Consider the following 25,834-nt stretch of genomic DNA (forward strand, 5'->3'; position numbering starts at 1 on the left):
CATGCAAAATTTCCGCGTTTGTATAGCCCGGTAGTGATCTGTTACTATTAAGCCAGAAGATGACTTTATTTTTCAATTCCCTGTGGGTTTCTAATTTATCCTGTTGGATCTCTGGTACCCCTGTCAGTATTACAGTGTATGGGGCAGTATCTGGGAGGAAAATAAATACATGGATGCCTCTTTTTTCCATGCTCTGGGCCTAATCCCTCTTTCACTTTATTAGTTACCTCTCCAGCTAGTTTTGAGTTTACCGACTCCTCTCTAACCATCCTCCCAGATACTTCTGCACTCTTACTAAGCATGGGCTGAAAATTCGTTCCGCTCGCGGAATTTGCGGATTTTCCGCGATTTCGCGACCCGTGAATCTCGCGAAATCGCAGTAAAATCCGTGAATTAGCGGGATGAATTTTCAGCCAAGCACTTACAGGGTTACAGCACCAGGTGCAAAAGTTGAAGCTAATTTTTTGTAACCTTTTACAAAAGGGTTTCAAAGAAATTAACTTCAACTTGGGCACCTGCTGCTGTAAGCCTGTAAGTGCTTCCTGGTGCCTCGTTGCCTACTTACAACTATTCTCTGACCCTGCTCTGACCCTTGAAGCAGGGTCAGAGAATAGTTACAAGTAGGCAATGCGGCGCCTGTCACGAAAATTAAACCTCAACAGGAAGCACTGACAGATATAAAAACAAGCAATGCAATAGGTCTCGCATTAGGAAAGTTTGAGCTATTGGTTTTGTAAATGACATTTTTTTTTATTTATGTTTTGGTTTTGAAAATAGCTAAATTAATAGCTTTGTCATTTACAATGCCAATAGTTATAACTTTCGCAAATGTGACACCTAAAGCATTTGTAATGCAACATGTTTTGTATTTACGTGACTTAGATGTATTGATATTACAAATTACAATGGCTTTTAATTTTTTAAAATAATTAATACTTAAATAAAATGATTTTAATTTATAATGGCAATAGCTTAAACTTTTGTAAATAACTTTTGTGAAGATTATGTTCAGTGTATTTTATTGTGACGAAAATCCAAGAACAGAAGTGAAATATTAACATCTTTTTGTGACATTTGTAATAAAGCTTGAAACATTGAGGGAACATATTTGAACCAGTTGTTGTTGAATGGTTGCACAGATTGATGCTGTGGTGGCGCTGATTGGTGCTGTGGTGGTGCTGAGTGGTGCTGTGGTGATGCTGAGTGGTGCTGTCGTGGTGCTGAGTGATACTGGGATGGCGCTGAGTGATGCTGGGGTGGTGCTGAGTAGTGCTGTGGTGGTGCTTAGTGGTGCTGTGGTGGTGCTGAGTGATGCTGTGGTGGTGCTAAGTGATAATGTGGTGGCGCTGAGTGATGCTGTTGTGGCACTGAGTGATGCTGTGGTGGCGCTGAGTGGTGCTGTGGTGGTCCTGAGTGGTGCTGTGGTGGTGCTGAGTGATGCTGTGGCAGTGCTGAGTGGTGCTGTGGTGGTGCTGAGTGATAATGTGGTGGTGCTGAGTGAAGCTGTGGTGGCGCTGAGTGATGCTGTGGTGGTGCTGAGTGGTGCTGTGGTGGTGCTGAGTGTTGCTGAGTGGTGCTGAGTGATGCTGTTGTGGTGCTGAGTGATGCTGTGGTGGTGCTGAGTGGTGCTGTGGTGGTGCTGAGTGATGTTGTGGTGATGCTGAGTGATGCTCTGGTGGCACTGAGTGGTGCTGTGGTGGTGCTGAGTGGTGCTGTGGTGGTGCTGAGTGGTGCTGTGGTGGGGCTGAGTGATGCTGTGGTGGTGCTGAGTGGTGCTGTGGTGGTGCTGAGTGATAATGTGGTGGTGCTGAGTGATAATGTGGTGGTGCTGAGTGATGCTGGGGTAGCGCTGAGTGATGATGTGGTGATGCAGAGGGCAGAAAGGCACAAAAGCAGTCTAACAAAGTGCAGAAGGGCAGAAAAACAAGGGGAAAACGAGTCTAACAGAGGGCAGAAGAGCACAAAAAACAGTCTAACAGAGGACAGAAGGGCAGAAAAACAAGGGAAAAACTAGTCTAACACAGGGCAGAAGGGCACAAAAAAGAGTCTAACAGGGGGCAGAAAGGCACAAAAACAAGTCTAACAGAGGACAGAAGGGCAGAAAAACAAGGGAAAAGCGAATCTAACAGAGGGCAGAAGGGCACAAAAAACGAGTCTAACAGGGGGCAGAAAGGCTCAAAAACGAGTCTAACAGAGGGCCGAAGGGCACAAAAAATGAGTCTAACAGAGGGCAGAAGGACCAAAAAACAAGAGAATAACAGAGGGCAGAAGGGCACAAAAAACGAGTCTAACAGAGGGCAGAAGGGCAGAAAAACAAGGGGAAAATGAGTCTAACAGAGGGCAGAAGGGCACAAAAAACGAGTCTAACAGGGGGCAGAACGGCAGAAAAACAAAGGAAAAACGAGTCTGACAAAGGGCAGAAGGGCACAAAAACAAGGGAAAAACGAGTCTAACAGAGGGCAGAAGGGCACAAAAAACGAGTCTAACAGGGGGCAGAATGAATCCCGCCCTGCGTGTTTGTCCACAAATATGCCACCTACTTCGACGACATTGGGGTGTACAGCCCCAGTTGGGAGTAACATCTTTTAGACCTTCCTGAGGTCCTGACAGACCTATCCAAAGCCTGACTCCACATAAACCCCAAAAAGTCAAGAATAGGGTTTGAGAAGGTTAAATATCTGGGATATGTGTTAGGAAACGGGCTCATAGAACCCCAAGAAGAAAAAGTGAGCGCGATCAGAGACACCCCTTTTCCCTCCAACAAACATGAAGTATGCGCATTTCTGGGTCTTCTGGGATACTATTGCAGGTTCATACCTCATTATTAAGAGATAGCTTCTCCCCTGGCCGAGCTACTAAAGAAGGGAGTGCCAAATAGGACATTGTTATACCCCTCAGAAGAGGTAGAAGAAACATTCCGGCGTCTATAGGACGCCATCACCACCTCTCCCGTCTTGTCCTCCCTGACTTCTCATGGCCCTTCCTATTACAGACAGATGCATCGGAGCACGGCCTTGGAGCCATCCTTTCACAAACCTCTCTGAATGGGTCGAACACCCGATCCTCTTCATAAGGAGAAAATTGTTCTAGAGAGAAAAAAAATATCCCACCATTGAAAAAGAATGCCTAGCTATAAAATCGGCGGTGGACAAATTGCGTTATTACCCAGAAGGGACACTATTCATCCTTTATTCTGACCATGTACCTCTCCAGGGGGTGAGTAGGAATATGGGACATAATCTTCGTGTTTTGCGATGGTTCCTAAGCTTACAACATTTTTTCATTCGAAGTAAAACACCGTAAGGGTACAGACAACGGCAATGCGGACTTCTTGTCAAGGGTTCTACCTCCGCCCGATCAAGAGAATGCAAGGGGGGTATGTCACGGATCCGGCACCCCGTCCCCTACAATACTGCCCAGAGAGAATAAATCCCAAGAAGAGTGGTGGTCCAGAACTTCTGAAAATCAACATGTCCTTTCTTTTGAGCCAGAGAACTGGAGACCCACCGCAAACACTGTATGGTTTGAAAACTTCCCTGATACAGAGAGCTGTACCTTTAACGACCAAGAAGAACAGAGAAGCCCTGCCTGGAGAAGCAACGTCACCTGGGACGAACCAACGGAAGCGTCTCACCGGGACAGAAGAGGAGGCAAAAAACCTGGAAGCAGGAAGGATGCAGAGACCAAGGAAAGCAAGCTGAACAGAGGCGAGAACTCCTGGAAGCTACCCCGCACCGCTAAAGACCTAAGGACCGAGCAGACACCTGGAGGCCAACGACCCTGCGTAGTGCCCAGTCACACTCGAGGAGGAGTGTGGCTCCCACAGATACAGAGCTGAGTGTCGGGCTGGGTCGGGAGGAAAGAGAGGGAGGCGGAGTGATGGCAGAGTTTCAAGCTGAGGTCAGGTTTAAATCACAACCTGCCCCTTCCAATCACGAGTACTCCCTTTTGCCGCGTACGCCCAAAATTGAATATCGGAGTGCCCTCACTTCCCCTCCCTGATGCAGCTATAAAAACATACAAACCGGCTGACGCATGGTTTTCTTTTTTCCTTTTTCCCTACGCCCAAGGAGCGGAGTACCAGAGCCAAAAAACGAGGTGGTGTGAACAAAAAGCTGGATAAGAAACATTATCCACTGAAAACATAGAACACTTTCTTTTCTTTCTGGTTTATTACGCTGGCATCCCTAAAAGTACGTGTATACAGGAAAAGGGTTCTACCTCCTGTCAAGGGTTCCTGTCAAGGTTTCTACCTCCGCCCGATCAAGAGAATGCAAGGGGGGGTATGTCACGGGTCCGGCACCCCGTCCCCTACAATACTGCCCAGAGAGAATAAATCCCAAGAAGACTGGTGGTCCAGAACTTCTGAAAATCAACATGTCCTTTCTTTCGAGCCAGAGAACTGTAGACCCACCGCAAACACTGTATGGTTTGATAACTTCCCTGATACAGAGAGCTATACCTTTAACGACCAAGAAGAACAGAGAAGCTCTGCCTGGAGAAGCAACGTCACCTGGGACGAACCAACGGAAGCGCCTCACCGGGACATGAAGTATGTGCGTTTCTGGGTCTTCTGGGATAGTATTGCAGGTTCGTACCTCATTATTAAGAGATAGCCTAGAGCGGAGTACCAGAGCCAAAAAACGAGGCGGTGTGAACAAAAAGCTGGATAAGAAACATTATCCACTGAAAACATAGAACACTTTCTTTTCTTTCTGGTTTATTACGCTGGCATCCCTAAAAGTACGTGTATACAGGAAAATAAAGCCAGGTTTGAGACATACTGAAGTAAATCTCTTTTCTGACCAGTACCCCATTGACCCCCTCCCACTACACTGTCCTTCGCTCCACCTGGGAGGATCACCTGGTCACCTCAAGGCAGTGTTATAGGCCCTGCATCAGGCAGGCCTAACTATCAAGGACAGCAATTCCCAGATAGGGCAGAGTTCTGTAGTGTATTTGGGCCACTTTGTTGGTGGAGGTCAAGTGCAACCTCTACTGCTCAAGATTCAGATTATTCTGGACTTGGGAACTCACAAAACTCAGATTCAAGTCAAGGGATTCCTTAGCTTGACTGGATACTAAAAGAGTTTTCTGAAGGGTTATGGGACCATTGTGGCTCCACACACTAAATGTACCTCCAAAAAACAGCCTAAGAAGGTCATATGGACCACAGAATGCCAAATGGCATTTGACACCCTGAAGGTGTCTTTGTGCTCTGCACCAGTACTGAAACCATCTGACTGTGGTAAACAGTTCATTGTCTAAACAGATGCTTCTGAACTATTGAGGCACTGTTAGCAGAAACTAATGATGAGAGATACAATCAACCAGTTATGTATATCAACAGGAGACTCCTCCCTAGAAATCAGCGTAGGAGTGCCAATGAGAAGGAAGCCTTTGCTGTGGGTTGGTCCCTGAGGAAGCTGAAACCCTACTTGTTTGGGACTCACTTTGAGGTTCAAACTGATCAGAGGCTTCTCAGATGGCTGATGCAGAGAGAGGAAAACCTCAAACTGTTTAAGTGATCCATTTCCCTACTAGAATGGACTTTACACTGTAACACAGACCAGGAACTTACCATGCCATTGCAGATGGCCTTTCCAGGTTTTTACACTTAGTTATAAAAACTACCAGAGGATAGGTTAGTTGATCATCACCTTTCATCTGGGGGCGGTCATGTAGGAAAATGCCCCTTTTTGTATGGTCGCCACCACTTTTTCCTCACAATGCTGATGGTTGTGCCTCTGAAAGTGCAATGGAGACTTCTGCCCAGACCTGTGCTCTCTCCTAAAACTGTTATGTTTGACTTGATAATCCCAAATTAACAAACGCTTTACCACCTTATAAGTCCCTTGTATATGGTACCAGGGGTGCCCAGGTCACTGATGGTAAAGCGGTCCGTAGGGCTACAGCACAACTTTGTGCCACCCTGCGTGACTCAGGCAACCTACTGATAGTAGGCTATCTATTACAGACTACCAGAACAAGGAGAACTGCTCGAACTTGACTGTGCCCTCACCATGTGTGGCACAATCTCATACACTGTCCTTAATGTATGTAAAAATAATTGATGGACAGAATGCAGAACAATGTTATACATTAACCCCAGTACAGAGATCTGGGCCTAAATCCATCGTTTTATGCTCACCATGCCATTCCAGTTTGGACCGAGGCATATGCAAATCAGTCTTGAACCTGCGCCCAATGGGAGCAGTCCAGCCCGAACTGCCAGGCCAGGTCCTCCTTGAACTGGAAACAAGCATCCTAGGACTGGCTTCGGGGTTTCATCCCTCATCAGCCTGGATAGCTTGACTTCAGTGGTGTGGAGAGCACAGGACTCACGTCTGGGCATACCCGTCCCACTTGGGGTGACAATTGACAGTTCGGGCTGGACTATTCTCTTGAGGCACAGGGTTAAGACTGATTTGCATATTGCCAGGTCTAAACTGGGGTGGCATGGTGAGCAAAACAATTATGGATTTAACCCAGATCTCTTGACTGGGGGTGAATGTTTAGATTTGTTCTGCATTCCGTCCATCAATTTTGTGTCTTTTGCTTTCTCACCCTTAGTGCACTGGGTATGCCCCGACGTGGGTCCTGGGCTCACTGTCCCACTGTAATCAAGCTATCCTGGCTGATGAGGGGTGAAACCCTGAAACCGGTCCTAGGATGCTTGTTTCCGGTCCAGGGGAGACCTGGCTTGGCAGTTAGGGATGGACTGTTCCCAGGAGGCAAGTAGTCAAGACTGATTTGCATATGGCCAGGTCTAAACTGGGATGGCATGGTGAGCAAAATAATGATGGACTTAACCCAGATCTCATGACTGGGGGTGAATGTTTTGATTTGTTCTGCATTCTGTCCATCAAATTGCGTGTCTTTTGCTTATTATATGTAAGGCATCCATCAGGAAGGTCTCCTCAGCTCAGGAGACAGGGTGCATTATATTTAAGGTGTGGACATTTAAGTGCAAGCCTATATGTCCCTTTAGTGGTGGCCTCCATCGAAATCCACTAAATGTGCTATCAGTCCATAGGATAACATGGGCTGCCAACTAGGCTCCCTAGAAATTGGGGCTCCATCATGAGACCATTAAAATAGGTTATGGTTGGTAATAAACAGCGTGCCTTCTCATCCCTGAAATATTTCTCATACTCTGGTTGATGTGAAATGCACACAGAAGGAACGTTAGACGTTACCCCCTGGTTGCTCTTAGCTTTACGGTGTTTCGACTGACCTGTCTGTGCTTTCCTGCACCTGTTGCTGCCAAGACAATATCCTCACCTCCTGCCAGGCAGTGTGATCACTCTCAGGAGTCAAAGACAAATGGTTGGCACTAAAAAGGTCGCACCTCCACCCCCCCCCCAGATGGCTAGTGAATTGGCGCATCAGAGCGGTGAGCCTCAAAGGCCACCAACTCTGATATGCATGTGGGCTGTCCACAGAGAAGGAAACAGCCATCCCCTTGCCCCAGGCATGCTTGCACACCAACAAGGTGAGAAATTAGTGATGGGAAATGTGCACAATGCCTGGAAGGCCGTCCACACCTCTAGGGTGGGCAACCTCGTCTGTGTACCTAAAACTAAATTCATCTTTAGGAGGGCAGGAATTGTGGGTTCTTTAGGAGGGCAGAAATTGTGGGTTCTTGGAAGAAAAGTTGACCTACAGCACTGGATGTGGTCATCTCCGGGGCAGACCAACTCCAGGACCTAGACACCCATTGGCTACTAGCTCCACACCCCTAACTCTCCTAAATCTAGGATTTAAGGGACCCCTGACACCAGAACCTCAGATCTCAACAAATAACTTCAAGGAAGGACTAAGAGGAGACTCGTGTCACCGACAACAGGACTTTGCTCACCAGCAAAAGCAAAAGAGGGATACTTTGTCCCTGAGGCAATAGACTTGGTACTGCATGAATGACCATGAACAGTGACCAAAACTCAACACTCCCAAAGAGAGGGAACCTTGTAGAAGCAAGAAGCACCCTCAGTCTCCCCTGGACTAGTGACTCTAGTCCCCTGTGAACTGCATGTGAAAACACTCACTAGATCTAAAACAAACGGATAAATGGATCTATTCGAAAAAAGTATATGTGGTATTGAATGCATGCCTAACTTTGCTACACATGCCAGGAAATGGTTTCCTCCTTGATGTATATTGGTTTATTAATACAGCGTTCTCTGCTATGGGTGTGAGGATTTTGGGACTTATACATCACACTCAAGTGATGGATTACCTAGGAAGTTTGAAAGCATTCAAAATATCTAAATTTGTGATTATTCCCAAGCAGCAATCCATCGCATTTCCATCCTGGAAATTAGATTTGGAGTAACCTCTCTTCCAGGAAGGAAAGAAAAACCTACAGATAACAGAAAATGTGCATTTGCACCGGAACTCCTTTCACCCTGTGCAGACGTCTCTGCTATGGAGAACGCATTTCAGGGGGGAGTTTGAGACTTTTTAAAAGTCACAGGGCATCCCCTGTAGTATCCCAACAAACCTGCATTTGTGCAGTTTTCCCGACGTGTTACTGGGAATGTTGGAATAGTAAAACATCCTAAAAGCATACTCAAGTACAGGCGTACATCTCCACCCATAGAATTTTGTTACGAATTCCCAGAATCTCCAATCACTGTTTGTGGAACATTTCCCACATGTATCTCCACATCTAACAAGCATAGCCCAAGCCTAAGTATTAAAGAACATGGAGGAAGCAACTAAATAGTCCACTTGTCACCAACAACTCTTGAAGTGAAGAAAAGAAAGTGTAACGCTGTTGTAACATCGTCATTGTAAAATTATCATAAATCTAAGGATGTGCAAAGAAGACAAGGCACAAAGAAGACACTAACATAGTGGAATATAAGAGGTGCATTAATACATCCGAACACCATGCATTTCTACCCATATATTAGAACATGCATAGTTTATTATTCTGTGGAGCCGGAATGTATATAATTATCCAATATAAAAGTACATTATAATAATTAGCAGATTTAAACTATGAATATGGTAGTTTATATTTTTGCTCTTCGCTTTGCGAATTGGCCGTTACATCCCATTCATTTTGAACCTTAATCACAGTAGAATCAGTACCTTCTAAGGATTGGGTTTTTAAATTCCTGTTTGTGTGGTGTCACTGTGTGCAAAATTCCCTTACTTGCCTTGTGCATAATTGTGCAAAAATATTAGGAAAATCATGTGAAATTAGCATAACAGAAAACCAGTTGTTTAATACTAGATTTTTTTGTAGAATGCATCATCGCATGAGGACACATTTTACACAATCACTAAATCACGCTGTTCATGTTGTGTTGCGTAATTTGAGCCATTTTGTGTAACAAACACAATGCAAAATGAGAAATTATGCAAAATTATGCCGGTGTAGCAAAGTTCACTTGAGCGATTTTGTTGTTTTTATCGCAGCAATAAAAACCACATGCCCTGTTAGATTTCAGAAGATCAAACATGTTGGAAGTTAAGGGGAGAAAGAGGATCAGTAATTACCTGAACATCTGTATAGGCACCATAATCTACATGTTATATTAAGCCTCATTTCATGCACAATATTGGCAGTCTGATAATATATCAGACTCGTCGTAAAGTCCTCAAACAGTATTTATACAGAGATCGATATTTGTCATTTTTGTTAATTTTTAACACATGAATCAAAATGCACAATATGTTGCCATTTGTTTTAATTTATTCATCCATTATGTGCAAGAAGATTGTGCCCATTTACATTCAACCAAATACATTAGTCACTGCATTGTGCAATACTAGGAAAACACCAGTAACTTACTATGTACAAGCCGGCTGCAATCAAAAGAGCTTTTCTATCAACAGCAAGGTCCACAGGAAATTGGACTTCTAATCGTGCCTCCGGACAGCAATCAAGGTGTGCAATGCGACCGCATTCAACATGAGTGTCCAACTCTTTTACCTACAAGAAACCAATGAAGTTAAAATAATGTTTGTCCTAAAAATATCTGCTTATAGATTTGGAATCGTTAGCTTACAATGGACATGTCAAGGAACATATTTGTGATAACATTTCAAACCACCCAACAGATTTTGCAGTGCACACCAAAGTTAAATACTACATTTAGTAGTTAACTTGTCTTTTTGAAGACTACAGTATGTCATTTCTAGTATTGAATAGAATTATTTTACAATGCAGAAAATCTGTAGAATTCAAACCTACCAGACAACGTTTGAATGTTACTGGACTACCATGAATACTGACAGACTGCTAAACAAGTAGTTATATATTCTATGCCTATAGTGCTCGTTTATAGTGCAAAATATGTTACAAATAACAGGTTAAACACAATGAAATAGTAATGGTCTACATGGCCGGGGCGGGAACACAAACCAGCCCTGGAAATTCAGCTGAACTGGCCAGGAGGGGCGTGTGTGGGGGCGGTATGGTAGTGAGAAGTACTGCCCGGAAGTGAGGGGTAACAGGGAGCTTGTGTTAATCAGCAGGGCCTCTTTTGTTACAGGGGGCCGTAATTGCAGCAGTGCTGCAAAACCGGCCTCTGTAAAAAAGAGGCCACCACTTCTCAAAATTTCCACCCTTCAGCCCACCGGGAAAACAACTGGTGCTCACTTCGACCAGACCGGGCCTGCTTTTCTATGATGAATGATAATGAACTAACAAACATATGCCATTTGGTGGTATGCAGATACTGTAATGACTGTATGTTTGCTACCTTTCCAAGAGAAAATTTCAAATAATCTGTTGGTGTTTTTAAGAATTTTCAAATGATCTAACTTCATACAACATAGGACTGTATACAAAATCGTATGTTTTCATTAGTAATATGACATTTTGGGCTGCGAAGATCGCGTTTACTTTCTCTCCATTAACTCTTTGCTGCAAGCTTCAAGCAAGGAAGAACTTTTATTTTGCCATTTTATAAGCATATTACATACTACTTTTTTTAAGCATATTACATACTACTTTGTAAAGGAATGCTGAATCTATTTGTCTCTTGCCGCTCCAATGGAAAATATTCACTGCTGTGACCTCGTTGGCTTCATTTGGAACAAGTTGTTTTTTCACGGCATCGTTGTTTGTTGAGATATTTTATTAAGCTTTTCTTCATCTTCTCTCAATTCATAAGGTGATTTCCGTTTATTCATTGACATGGCTAACGATCTACACAGTGCTAGATCTTCCTCAAATGGTACAAAACCAAATAGACACAAAAATGATCCGCCTTCTCCTATCCTCTCCTCGCAAAATCCAGTTTTGGACTCTATAATGGATGACGTGCATGATGTGCAACCCTTTATGGCCACTACAAATGAAAGATTAAAACAGATTGAGGAGAGATGGATGACTATGGAAGCAAAAGAACTGGATCTTGAACAACGAGTTAGTGACATACAGAATGCCTCTTAAAAGATTTCAGCATTGGAACAAGAGATTCATAAGTTAAAAATCCACACTGAAGATCTTAAAAATCGTAATTGCAGAAATAACCTACGCCTTTATGGTCGTCCGGAGAATATTGAAGGGTCCGACATGGACTCATTTTTGCAAAAATTCCTCCCAGAACTTCTATATATCCAGCCATATACAACTCCTCTTAATATACAAAGGGCACATCATCTGTGCCGGCTCCATCCTACTGCTACTAAACCATGTAGAATCATAATACTCTTTCTGGAATTCACCGAATCGATGCACGTCTTGAAAGCTGTTAGACTTAAACGCCGTCTTATTTGGTTGGGCCACAATATCTTCATATCTCAAGATATTTCCAATGCAACAAACGCCCGACGCAAATAATTTCTGGCTCTAATATCTCAAATGCGACATCTTAACATCCAGTATGGAATTCTCCATCCTTTCTCTTCAAAATTACATATAATGGGCAGTCACGTTCCTTTGATGAACCGGAAAAACTTAAACTCTTCCTCCATAACTTGATGTCTCCTGGCATGGAGTCTAATTCTTGACTTTTCCTTTTTTGTCAGGATTATTAAGTTGCTCCCAAATAAGCTTGCTTACTTAGTATTTTCTGATGCTCTACATTCTACCTTTACGTGTGAGGTTCTCTGTCTCCCTATTTCCTCTACCTGATACTATAACTCATGTCCTCTGGCGTCACTATGCCCCTTTCATCTTGATCCCTCTTCTCTTCACAGATCTGGATGTTATCCTTTGATCTGTTTGCTGGTTTCCTACTTCTATTTCATTCTTTTCTTTTCCTTTCCTTCCTGCTCTTCTCATATTTTCTCACTCTTCTTTTTCATTTACTGTTTATGTTTTATGGTTAAAATATATTTTTCTCATCACATAAAAAATGATGGTTTTTTTTTTCGTTAATTCTGCAGTTTCGTGTTCGTGTTTCCTCATGTACCCCCTAATCCAATATCATGGTTAATGTGGTCTTGTGGAATGTTCGTGGTCTAGGTCATCCTGTCAAACATCAAAAGGTATTTTCTCATTTAGCTAAACTTAATGCCCACGTTTCTTTCTTACAGGAAACCCATTGCAATGATTAAGAGTCTCTTAAACTTAAACATCAATGGGTTAGTCAAATTGTCTTTTTACCAATATAGTCATTGGGTGTTGGTTGATGCTAACATTAACAAAGTGCAAATTTCATTTTTTAATATTTATGGTCCTGTTAAACCTGATCTGGATTTTTGGCAAACTATAAAAATGAAACTTTATCAATGTCTAATTCGAATGTTGTGGTTGGTGGTGGCTTTAATAATTGGCTGGACCCCTTTGCAGACAGGAAATCCAAGTGTAAATTGAAACCTGACAAAAGCCACAAATCTTTCCAATCTGCCATTTCATCTCGTGCTTTATTTGACTCATGGAAAACTTGCAATCCTGATGCCTCAGAATTTACTTTCTTTTCTCCTATTCACTGTACAAGGTCTCGTATTGATTACATTTTAATTTCCAAATCTTTATTACCTTGTCTCTACTCATCCAGAGTTGGTTCTATTTTTATTTCTGATCATGCTCCTGTCTCTACATCTATTGATTTATCCATCACCACTTGCAAACAAGGTCGCTGGGGATTAAACAATCATCTTTTATCAGATCGCACCTTTATCTCAGAAGCAATCACTTTCATCAATTAATTTTTTGTTATTAACAAGTCTTTGGATACTTCTACCCAAAACAATTGGGATGCTTTTAAGGCATCTTTTAGAGCCTTCACTATCGCTTACTCATCAAAGAAAAATAAGCTATTAAAATGTCAAATATAAAGACACCCTAACATTAATTAAAAACCTAGAACACAAATATTTCTCATCCAAATCCCCCTCATCATTACAGAGCTAATTAAGAATACATCTACCCTGAATACAATTGCTACTGTACATGCATGTAACATACTCCTTAAGGTTAAATCTAAATTCCATTGAGGCCAAAATAAAGCAGGCAAAATGTTAGTGAACTATTTAAAAATCAAATCAGAACGTAAAACCATTGGTCCTATTCATGCTGAAACGAACAATAAACTCCTTTCCTCTGACTCTGACATTATTAGCACATTTCAATCTTATTATAAACTCTTATATACAGAAACTACTAATCCCTCTAAAGATGACTTTATGTCCTTTTTTCCAAGATGTTCCTAAACCTAAATCTCTACCAGATATAGGTTTACCACTTGAGGAGGATATTTCTCTTCAGGAAATTTCTGATGCCCTCAAATCCATGAACAAATCAGAGTCTCCTGGTCCAGGTGGTTTTTCGATTGAAGTATTTTGAGCCTTTTCCTCGATTTTTGCACATAAATAATTAGATCTTTTTAATTCATTTATATCCAATTCCAAGGCTTGTGGCTCCTTCCTAGAAGCCCTTATCATTGTAATCCCTAAACCTGATAAAGACCCCTCCTACTGCAAAAATGTTCATCCTATATCACTAATTAATTATGATTGTAACATTTTTTCAAAGAGTTTGGCCTCACATCTTGAGAAAGTTATTTCTCTCCTTGTCCACCCAGATCAAGCTGGCTTTGTTAAAGGACGTTTATCCTCTGATAATGCCAGAATGTTTGCCAATATTCTCACCCTTAGTAAAAAATAACACTCTCCCCTAGCTGCTTCATCTTTCGATGCTGAAAAAGCTTTTGATCGAGGTAATTGGGATTTTATGTTACATACATTACACTGGTTTGGATTTGGTCCAAAGTTTGTTTCATTTATTAAATTACTATACACAAACCCAAAAGCATGTGTTTTTGTCAATGGTCTTTTTTCCCCATAAATTTCTTTACAAAGAGGCACACGTCAAAAATGCCCACTTTCCCCTTTACTTTTCCTATTATGCTCGGAACCCTTTCTTGAGCATATTAGAAATAATCCTCTTATTACTGGTTTTAATTTGAAATCACATCAAATTAAACTTTCTGCATATGCAGATGATGTTTTAATTTACATGTCTAATCCAGATACTTCTTTACCTCCATTTCTACAGGAAATCATATCATTTTCTAATGTGTCAGGTTATAAACTTAATTTCTCCAAGAGTGAAATTCTACCTTTGAACACTTCATGTTATAGCCACATGTTTGACTCAACTAATTTTTCACAGTGTCCTAAATAAATTAAGGGGTAGATGTATCAACATACCCTTTTGCGATTTCTAAATAGCGATTTGTAAGGAATCGCTAATTAGAAATCGCAAAATGGGATGTATGTAGAAAATCGCTATTTTTTAGCGATTTCTTAATCTTTCTTATTTGCGAATTCGCAATTTGCGAATTCACAATTAAGGAATAATTTCTAATTCATTCCAATGGGCCAGGAGGCCCATAGGAATGATTGTGAAATAAATCTCAATTTGCGATTCGCAATTTGCTAATCGCAAATTGAGAATAAATTCAAGGGTGCAGGGGTGTCTCAAGGACACCCTGCTGCACCCCTGAAATTTACATGTTTGTGCATATGGCGCACATACATGCCCTAAATGTATGTGCGTCACATGCCACCTTCACAAATGCCAAATTGTGCATTTTTAAAAGAATTTGCAAATTACCGCCAACTTCAAGTTGGTGGTAATTTGCGATTTCTTAACATAAATTGCAATTCCAAAATGCTACATACATAGCACTTAAGGAATCGCAAAATTGCGATTCCTTAAGTGCTTAAGCAAAATAAGGAATCGCACATTTTTGCGATTCCTTATTTTGCGAATTTTTGTTACATGCCAAAACATGCAAAAAGACCGTTTGCGATTCGCAAACGCCGGAATTCTGCGAATTCCGGCCTTTGCGAATCGCAAATGGCTTGATACATCTAGCCCTAAATATTTAGGCACATGGTTTTCTTCTAATATTCGTGAGATCCTATCCTACAATTTCTCCACTCTAAAACTTAAAATTATCAATTTGCTGACTTCTTGGTCTCCTTTATTTTTATCTTGGTGGGGCAGACTTGATGCAATTAAAATGATGATTGTTCCACAGATATTATTCATGCTATCCATGTTACCCTTCAAAATCCCCAACTATTATTTTACCCAACTTAACTCTATATGTACTTAAGTTTCTTTGGAATAATATGCATTCACACATTGCCCTATCCAAATTAATTTGTCCCAAAACTGAAGGGGGGACAGATTTCAAATTATATCATAAGGTTTTTTTTGATTCATCAATTCTATGCTATGTCCAAGGATTATCAAGACTCTCCTAAACCCTCCTGGGTTACTGCTGAATGTTCTTTGCTCAATGACTTCTCATTATACGATATTGTTTTTATGACCAATTGTACATTTATTTCCAAGTATCCAATTTTAAAATACTCCTAATACCTTTTGTATACACTTTTCCTTAAGAATTTTGACAGTTATCAGTTTTTTCTTACCTCATCACTATGGTATAACAAACACATCAAATTTCGTGACAAAACATTTTATTACAAACATTGGAAAGAAAAGGGTATTTTTATGTCAATCAATTGATTGTGGATAATACAATTTTGCCTTTCAATCAATGGAAGGAAACTTTAAACTTACCGGATTCATGTACTCTGCAATATAACATTTTAGCCCCAATTTTCCATAGTGTTTAACAAAAGTTAATTTTATTGTCAAGCCCAGTTTCATTCACACCTGATACACCTTCATATCAAATCTCCTCTGATACTATTCCTAGTGCCTCTTTTAGCTCTTTTAGATATAAAACCTTTTCCACGTGTAATGGCACACGGAATAAAACATCTGTTGAGCTTGATTGAGAACAGGATTTATCCATAACACTATCTATTCTCCAATGGGATAGGTTTTGGCAAAAACTCTTCAAAACCTCCAAAGCTGCTAATATTACACAATCCCTATATTTTATTTTCAATAGAGGTGTCATTACTCCCCTATGTTTACACAAATGTAACCAGTCCCTCTCATCATCTTGTTGGTCATGTTCTAATGCTAAAGGTTCTTTAACACATTTACTTTATTACTGTCCCAAAACTTATGATTTTTCGAAATGTGTCTGGTCAAAGTCCTTTTTGATTTTTTCCTATAAGATTCAATTTAATATCATAATGTATTTTTAGGTATGATGTCTCCTGATTTTGATCTAATTACCTCTAAATCAATTTTATTTGAATTATTTATTGCCGTAGCTTTTAAGGTTATTTTATCATGTTGGAAAGATAACTCTAAATTATCCGTTTTACTTTACTTAATCTGATATATGATGAGCATAGAATTGCAATGGTGCCGAATAATTCAATTCATGTACAAATCAGAACTGATTTTTATGGCTACCGTTCACTACTTATCTGTCTTCAAATTCTCCTTCAACATAACTTCTTTTATTTCCAACAGTATCTATATATTTTTCTTTTTCATTTCTTTCTCTCTCTTTGGTCTTCTTTTCAATCTCTCTTTTTCTTGTCTTTCTTTCTTTTTTTTAAAAAAAAATTCTCTTATCTTGTATAATATGTACTCTCATATTTTTCACAGGTTATTAAATATGCCAGTACGTAGTTCAGTATATTTTCATATATGTGGTTTTTGATTGGCTACTTTTTCAGAACTATTAATACAAATGTTCTGCATTATGCTGATTTCATATTTTCTATCTCAATTATTTTATAGATGTTATTAATATGTAACTATGTACTTACTTCTTTTGCTGAACAAAATATTATATTTGTATTCCTGTGTTCTTTATCTTCAATAAAAATGATTTAACTAAAAAAAAAAGGAGCTGATTTCGATGTACCAGAAATTGGGACCACCAGACAGGCTGTCGGCGGTCCCTCAAGAAGCATTATGATGCGACCACCACCATGGCGGTCGCAATGCCTATATTTTGTATTGTTGCTGGCTGCAGCACCCGACGCAATACAAAAAATGGTCACTGCACATATCCCTGCACTAAGTGGGAGGCACCATGCAGTGCCTGTCACATGGTGCAGGGAATGTGGTGCCCCCCAGTACCCACATCGGAGGGCCAGGGGGGAAAGGGGGCCCCAAAGTCCCTTTCCGCCAGCCTTTTCATGCTGGGTTAACTGCCATGAAAAAGGTGGTTTAAAAGGACACTGTAATCCCTAATCAGAGCCTTAGTGTACAGAAAATGGTGTGAAGATGATTGAAGACCTATGTATTATGTTGAACATAATATATACCCAAAGCATTTTATATCTAAATGTTTTCCTAAATAATATCTAATGCTAAAATACCTAGCATTGCTAGATCATTAATATAAACAAGTATACAAATGCACTTTAACAAGCTTTCCACGTATATGATAGAAGTGCTGAGTACTCAAAAGAAGTGAATGTGCAAATGAACTAGAGCAAATGCCCCCAAATCCATATGGTCTGTGAAGAAAACTTTATCTAAAATGTCAGCATACCCATTATTTAACTGGCCTGGTCTGTATTTTTATTTGCAGAGAAAAGAGGTAGGAAAAGCAGTAAAATCAGGTATTATTTCCTTTATTTAAATGGAAAACTAAAGCAGCAAAACCATAAAGAAATTACTTGAAAGGTATTTGAGGAATCTCTAAATTACTCTTAAGTTTTTATTAAACTAATCAGATGGATACATGACGTTTCAAAAGTATACAGAGGATGTTGCACAAATTATTTTCCATCTAGCAGGCCTTGAAGTTTCTAGAATACCAAAATATGTGCCAGTGCCGGGTATTTTTTTCTGACAAAGTTGTCAACCCTAGCTGTGTCTGACTGAAAACACACAGACAATGATGAAGGTGTTGACGTATGAAGATATATTGCTATCTTGTCAAGCAAAATCCTAAAATATATTTTTCTATGGCACTTACACTTTTTTTTCTATTTTCTCGAAGTTTTCTACAGCTCAAACTTGACCTGAAAGTGGGTATCAGAGCTCTTTACATCAGTAGCAGTTGCAGGACATGAGGACACATATAGTTTTTTACGGAAAGGGGAGATTAAGTGATTTGCCCAGAATCACAGGATGTTGAGCATCATTGCAGAGACTTGAACCCGGCTCCCTAGATTTGAAGTCCACTGCCATAACCATTAGGCTACATCCTCTCCTTATTAACATGCAGTTGGAAAAAAAAATGTATTCCAGCATCTCCGGTTAAAAATGATGAAAGTATTCTCTATCAGTGATATGTTTTTTTTATAAAATGTACTACTATGTTCTCTTTCAGTGAACATTGTGCTCTAATTAGGGGATGTGCATTAGCTACATAGTGCTATACCTACCTTTTAATACATGGTATCACTGGTTTAATAGCAGAATACACCTAATGTGCCTGGTTGCAAGAGTGCATTGTTGACATGTGACATGGGTGGTGTAGGTTGGATCACATCACTGTAGGAAAGTGCCTTTTTGAACAAGGTCAGCCCCCACCTTTTGCTTGATGTCTGATGTGATTTCGAACTGTAAGTGCACTGGGTCCCTGCTACCCAGGTTCCCAGTGCAAGATCTGTTTCCCAAAAGTGTTCCACGATTGGTATACCTTCTGCCACCCCTGTTAAGTCCCTTAAAAATGGTACCCCTGGTGCCTAGGGCATAACTACTGAAGAGGGTCCACTTGGACTATAGCATACATTATGCCACCCCAAAGACCCTCACTGGTAGACCTGGCTTGTGCAGCGGGTTTATACCCAGATTGTTTGCTTTTTGGCCTCCTGCTTTTGTTGGTGTTATGATTGTGCACTTTACCACTGCTTATCAATGCTGAAGTGCATAATCTCTCCCTGTAAATTGTGTTGATGGATTGGTGTTTCCATAATTGGCTTATTTGATTTACTAGTCGGTCCCTAGTACTGTGCACTGTGTGTGCCCAGGGCCTGTAAATAAAATGCTGTTAGTGGGCTTGCAGCACTGATTGTGTGACCCACCTAAGCAGCCTGTAAAATGTAACACAAACCAATCACTTCTGTGTCTGTGCACAGTTTTGTACTGCTATGTCGAATTGGCAACTGCACCCACTTGCCAGGGTAAGTCACCCCTAAGGTAGGCCTGAGGTACCCCTGTGGGCAGAGTGCAGTGTATGGGAAAGGTAGGACATGCCCTGGTGTGTGTGGCATGTCCTGATAGTGAAATATTGCCAATTACGTTTTTCACCATTGCAAGGCAATCTGCCCCATAGGATAGAATGGGGAGTTAACTTATAACATCTTATAAGTATAACTGCCATTGGTAACAAGATGGGTAAGTAAAGTTTAGCATGCCTGAACTCAGAATGTAAGGATGCATCTTTTAGTGAGTTTGAAAATACCAATTTAAGAAAGTTGGTATTTTCTTGATTAGCCTTCCTGTGTGCCTCTGCTAGGTTTGTGTATTGACTGTCTGATTTTGGAGTGGTACGGACTGGGGATGTCCATTCTATTCAAACAGCTGTTGGGAGGGTGAGGTGTGTCCTACCTTTCCAGGGTGAGTCAGGGCTGGGCTGAATGGACCTGGGTTTTAGAGTAGGGGGAGAAGATTCCTTTCACACCGGAATGGGCCTGGTCTGCCAAGGACAATGCTGTTTCCTCCTCCTGCCAGGCAGGAAGCTGCACCAGAGAGGACAGAACTGGTTTTGACTCGGCACAGGGCTTCTCTGCCACTAGAGAGCAAAGGATTTTGCTGTATAAATATTGGGGCCCAGACCCCAAAATTTTAGACTTCTTCTGGAAATCAATAGGAACCTCCGCCAAGGAGAAGATCTGGAAGAAACTGGAGGAGGAGTGCTGCCCCTTTGCTGTGTGCTGTCAGGAGCTAGTCTACAGTGATTGTTTCTGCCAAGGAGAGGAACTGTGTGTGTGTATCCTGCTTGCAAAGTGTCTCCAAGGGCTTGGAATGGAGTTTGTCCCCTGTTCAAGAGGTCTCAGGAACAGCAAAGACCTCACCATCCTTCTGGGCACTGCCCCCGGTTCCACTGGTTCCAGTTGCTGCAGAAGAAAAGAACAGAGCATTCTGGCACTGAGTACGCCGCTGACTCCTGAAGGCACTGCAGGGAGCACCGCCTCCCTTTGCAGTGCAACCTGGGTCTCACCGACTCTGTCAATGAGCCACTGCTTACACACCATCCTGTGGGCACTGCACTCTGCACCACTTTGGTACGTGCTGCACAGATGTCACTGACTCCGTCGCTGCCCGACTCAAACATCAACCGGCTCCATCGCTGCACCGTAGCCTGCCAGCATTGCATAGAGCACTGTTTCACCCTGCAATGCAAGCCTTGGCCTCATGACTCCATCAACGAGCCGCGGCCTGCACTGAGCAGTGAGGACACCACATGCTAGAATGCTTCCATCCCACATTGCAACCACAACAGTTGCCCCGACAGAATTGCATCGGTGCCTTGGCCACAACAAGAAAGGTACTGTATCCGAGTCTGTTGCTGCTTTAGCTGACCTGTACCGATGTGGTTGGCTGGAACGGTTAGACTCTGTTGCATTCAGTATCACGGAAGCCCCGAATGGTTCAACTGTGCTTTAAACGTTATTCCTGCAAGTTAAAGATTATTTTGCACAGTAACTATTTTTATAGGATTGTATGTTGGATTTTTGTCGTTTTTGGTCTTGTGTGGTTTAGATAAAGTTTCATTTATTTTTCTAAACTGGTGCGGTGTCCATTTGTATTGTTTTTATCATGTTACTGTATGCATGTACAAATGCTTTACACACTGCCTTTGAGATAAGTCTGTCTGCTCTTGCAAAGTTACCAAGGGGGTGAGCAGGGGTTATTTTAGAAGTGTATCTCCCTTACACTGACTAGGAAGATGTGTCCCTACTTAGACAAAGGTACCTACCTCTGCCAACTGAAGACACCCATTTCTAACACTCACCAAGACTATGCAATCTGTTATTGCAGGCTGCGTGTCATGGTGCAGAGAAAACCACAGAGTTGGCACGGTACACAGCCTGCGTGCCGTATCCACAGGCATTGAATGAGGTATAGGTAAGTCACCCTTACTGCAGGACTTACAGCTCTAAGGCAGGGTGCACTATACACCATGTATGGACATATCTGCATGAGTAGATATGGTCCTACAATACCTGAGCCCTTCTTGAATGCTGTAAGTGCACAAGGAGCCTATAAAGGGCACATGGGTTGGATACTGGTCATTTCGAGAGTCCAAACTCCATGAAGGCGCCCTTGTACCCTGGGATGTTTGATAAAAAACATCTCACCCTAATAATTCCTCACTGATGTCAATGTTCGATTTATCTTTAAATGCAAAAATAACAGATGATGGACGGAATGCAGAATCAATCAGACATTCACACCCAGTGACAGATCTGGGTTAAATCCCTAGTTTTTTGCATGCCCACCATTCCAGTTTAGACCCAGCCATATGCAAATCAATCTTGACCCTTTCCCCATGGGAATAGTTCGGGCTGAACTGCCAGGCTAGGTCCTCCTTGGACCAGAAACAAGCATCCTAGGATCAGTTTTGGGGTTTCAACCCTCATCAGCCAGGATAGCTTAAATCTGCTGGTGTAGTGAGCACAGGACCCATGTCTGGGCATACCCTTCCCACTTAGGGCATGAAGTGCAAAAACAACAGAGGATGGGCAGTATGCTTAATCAATAGAACATTCACCCCCAGTCACAGATCTGGGTTAAATTCATTGTATTTTCAAATGCCATGCCATGCCAGTTTAGACCCAGCCATATGCAAATCAGTCTTGACCCTGTTCATCATGGGAACAGTGCAGCCTGAACTGCGAGGAAGGTCCTCCATGGACCTTAAACAAGAATTCAAGGGGTTTCACCTCTCATCAGCCAGGATATCTTGAATCTAGGGCCTTGGCGAGCAAAGGACCCACATTTGGGCATACCCTTACCAATTAAAGTGACAAATACAAAAAGAACAGATGATGGACAAATTGCAGAATCAATTGAACATTCACCCCAAGTCACAGATCTGCATTAAACCCATTGTTTTTTACACGCCAAGCCATTCCAGTTTAGACCCAGCCATATGCAAATCAGTCTTGACCTTGTTCCCATGGTAACATTCCAGTCAAAACTGCAAGGCCAGGTCCACCCTGGAACAGAAACAGGCATCCAAGGACCAATTTTAGTGTTTTACCCCTCACTAGCCAGAATAGATTGAATCTGGTGGCGCAATGAGATAGCAATCCGATCTGGGCATACCCTTCCCAGGTATGGCGACAAATGCAAAAATAACAGATGATGAGCGGAATATTGAAACAATTGAATATTCACCCCCAGTCACAGTTATGGGTTAAATCATTTTTTAAGGCCATGCCATTCCAGCTTACACCACGCCATATGCAAATCAGTCTTGACCCTGTTCCCCATGGGAACAACCCAGGCCGAACTGCCAGGTCAGGTCTTCCCTGGATCAGAAACAAGCATCCGACGACTGGTTTCGGGGTTTTACTGCTCATCAGCATTTCTTTTTTGACACGATTGGGACATTTTTAAATCACTAAATTCACATTTCACGTATCACAAAAAACCCAGCTCCGCAGTAAGCTGGCGTTGCAGCTCACTAGAGTGGCATTCGTCTACTCCTGGTGGGGCCCGATGATGAAGCATGTCACCAACTAGGTTGATGAATGAGGGCTTTCTAAACAACCTAATGAGGTTTCTCCCACAGTTGATCCTGGACTTTGAGTGTCGCGACATGATGCTCTTTTTCTAGTCTTCATTGGTATGACGCTCCTTAGTTGTTTTTGTGGTCACCAGAACAGTAAGCCATATTGGCCACTGACACCTGTCAGTCATGGCTCTCTTACCTCTGAGGTGTCATGTGACTGGCACACCCTATCCCCTATCCCTTCTGTCAGATCAGGGATGGCATCCTGACACTGAACCACCTGCTCAGGGTCTGCACCCTGCAACTGGACAAGAGTGTGTCTCCTCCCTGGGCTCTGCACCCTTTCACCTGGAGAGGTACCCCCAGAAACAAAACTGGTTGGGGTATTGCTACTAGTCACCTCTTCCTCCAGGTCAGGGGGGACACTCTGAAACTGATCCTCCAATCCAGGGTCTGTACCCTTAGGCTGGACTGGTGCCTGACAACCCAGGACTTCTGGTGGCGTACACCAACCCTTACCAAGGGAAACACACTTCCCATGAGCTGTGCAAGAGTCTACCTAGTGCAGGTCTCTAGCCTCCTGTCCCTGACACAATGTAGTCTTATAGTTACAACGATGGTAATAGATATTTATACAGGCACTTATGAAGACACATCCGGCTTGGGTGAATAGTGATCCCAAGGGATTTTTAAACATCAGCATTATGCTTTTTTTTAACGATACAGGAGATTTCTGTGGTTTCACTGAAAGCACATGTTTTAAAGAGTATTGTTAGTTCAGTATAATAGGGTGGTCATTAGATCTGTGTAGCTTAATGGCTGGAGGTTGATTGAGGTCTATATTGAAACAGTTTATTTACAGAGCCCATGTTTCAAATTTTTTTAATAGTGGAATTCGAGGAGAGTTAGTCAACAGGTTTCAGTTCATCAAAAGCATAACACATGTTTGGGTGTTCCCTTCAAAGATGGCGACTATGACATTTTGCTCTTAGAGCCTGCCCACGGGTGGAAAACATGGAGTTCCTCATCTATGTTGCGTATCTATAAATGGTTTCAAAACACGAGTCTCGGTCAAACAGCGGGTTCGCAACTTGCAGTGAGCATCTTCAGTTTCTATAAGAGGTAGGTGAGATGCACAGCTTCGAGCACCTAGTTGGGCTAGGATTACCAAGGGCTATTTCTTTAGGCTGATGGGTTTCCAGTTATGTTTCTGCAGATTTGCCATTGAGTAGCACAGAGAACCACGCCCTTGTTTCAGCGTGGGTCAGACACTCAGCTTACTTAGTTTTAGTACTCTACTATGAGCTGGTATGTTTAAGTTTGTTCATAATTCTATGGCAGGACCGGAGGCTTCGGATTATGCCTTCTTTCTATCGCTTTATTTTTCCAGAGCAGCAAGAAAAAACATAAACAAACTACTTTTCCCATGAACATTTGGGAAAAAAAACAAAGTCAACATGAGTCCTTTCACAGTGTCCATGCACCGGTAGCTCCCATCATGCCCTGCTGCCGCTTCCTCTTCCTCTTTCTTCGCTGCTCAGCAGCAAGTTAAGTCGGTTTTTTCTTCTCTCCTGGGTTTGTGGGGTCGGTGGATTGAGCGTTTTTCAGGCGCTGGTTGTTTTTTCCCTGTCACAGATTCCCTTATGATTGCGGGATGCTTTTGCGCTCCTCACGCGATTCTGGTGCCCAGTAGTGCGCGGTGCGGTCATCTCGCCGCTAGGGGGCAGTGTCTCGGCTGATGGCAGGCGCGCTGTAAGATGCTTTTTAGAGCGTTTTTTAGCACCTTTTCAGCAGCGTGTAGCCTGTGCCCTGCCACCCGGTTCTGACACCCTCAGGGGTCGCAATTTAGGTATTCCCTAAGTTTCAATAGACGCCCTGTGTGGGTTGTATGGTGAGTTTTGACACCCTGCGGGGTCGTAATTGCGCCAGTGTTCGGCGCGGGGACGCTTCACAGGGTTGCGCACTGGATTTTGAGGGCTGCAGCGTTCCCCGAGGGGCTACCCCCTATAATTGTGTGCCTCAGGCCACCCATATCCCTGGGACCTTCCCAGACCATACAGTGCCCCTTGTGGTCAAATTCATTCCCTGTGCCAGACCTCTCTGCCCCTTGGAGCTTCTCTTAACTCACTATGCAGAGGGAGTCAGGCCAGTATACAGAGGAGGACCCTCTGAATTACGACCCTTTGGACGATGACTTTTACTAGGTGGTTGACGACTCAATCTTTAGGGCGGTAGACCAAGCAATGGTACCCCTTGAGCAACGGCTCTCGGCGCGGTTGGATGAGGCATACACTAAGCTCACGGCCCTTATTCCCGCGCCTCTCCCGGCCTCAGGCCTTGACCCGTCACCGCCTCCCCCTCCCCCTAAGAGACCTTGTATGGAGGGGGTTGACCCTACGGCTTTTGCGAAGGTGAAGACTGCATTTCGGGCTATAGAGGGGTCCCAATCCCCGCTGGTCCTCCCCGGGGAGTTGCCGCCACCTACTCCTCATACTATGTCTCCAGAACCACAACAGGACGATGATTCTCCGGACTCGGAGGAGAAGGCATGTTCCTCCAGGTCTTGGCTCCCGTCTCAACCTTCCTCCTCCGCGGGTCCTTCAGACATGTTGGACCCGGACGATATCGTCCACCCCAGGTCATCAGAATGGGTCCCATGCGATAAAGTGGCCCAGTATGTCGCGAATCGCCTCAGGAGGCCGGTGGATAAAGATGCCCGTAGCCGCCTTCGGGCGGAGTGCCCTCGGCCTTCCTTAGAGAGTAAGGTAGCCATGACTCCGGATATTGATCCAAAGATGGCTACCTTCCTGGCCAAATTTGTCAAGGATCCCCGGAAG

General features: G+C 42.7%; 1 protein-coding gene across 1 annotated transcript in view; it reads right to left on the reverse strand.

Moving 5' to 3' along the window:
• Positions 1-25,834, reverse strand: part of LOC147683687 (phospholipid scramblase 1-like) — a 604,007-nt gene that overhangs the window by 121,757 nt on the left and 456,416 nt on the right. Inside the window, exon 7 of the mRNA XM_086944890.1 lies at positions 9,806-9,946. Within this exon, the coding sequence (XP_086801016.1) occupies positions 9,806-9,946 (141 nt within the window). The remainder of the gene's footprint in view (positions 1-9,805; positions 9,947-25,834) is intronic.

Source organism: Lissotriton vulgaris, chromosome 11 (assembly GCF_964263255.1).
Source record: "Lissotriton vulgaris chromosome 11, aLisVul1.2, whole genome shotgun sequence".
NCBI lineage: Eukaryota > Metazoa > Chordata > Amphibia > Caudata > Salamandridae > Lissotriton > Lissotriton vulgaris.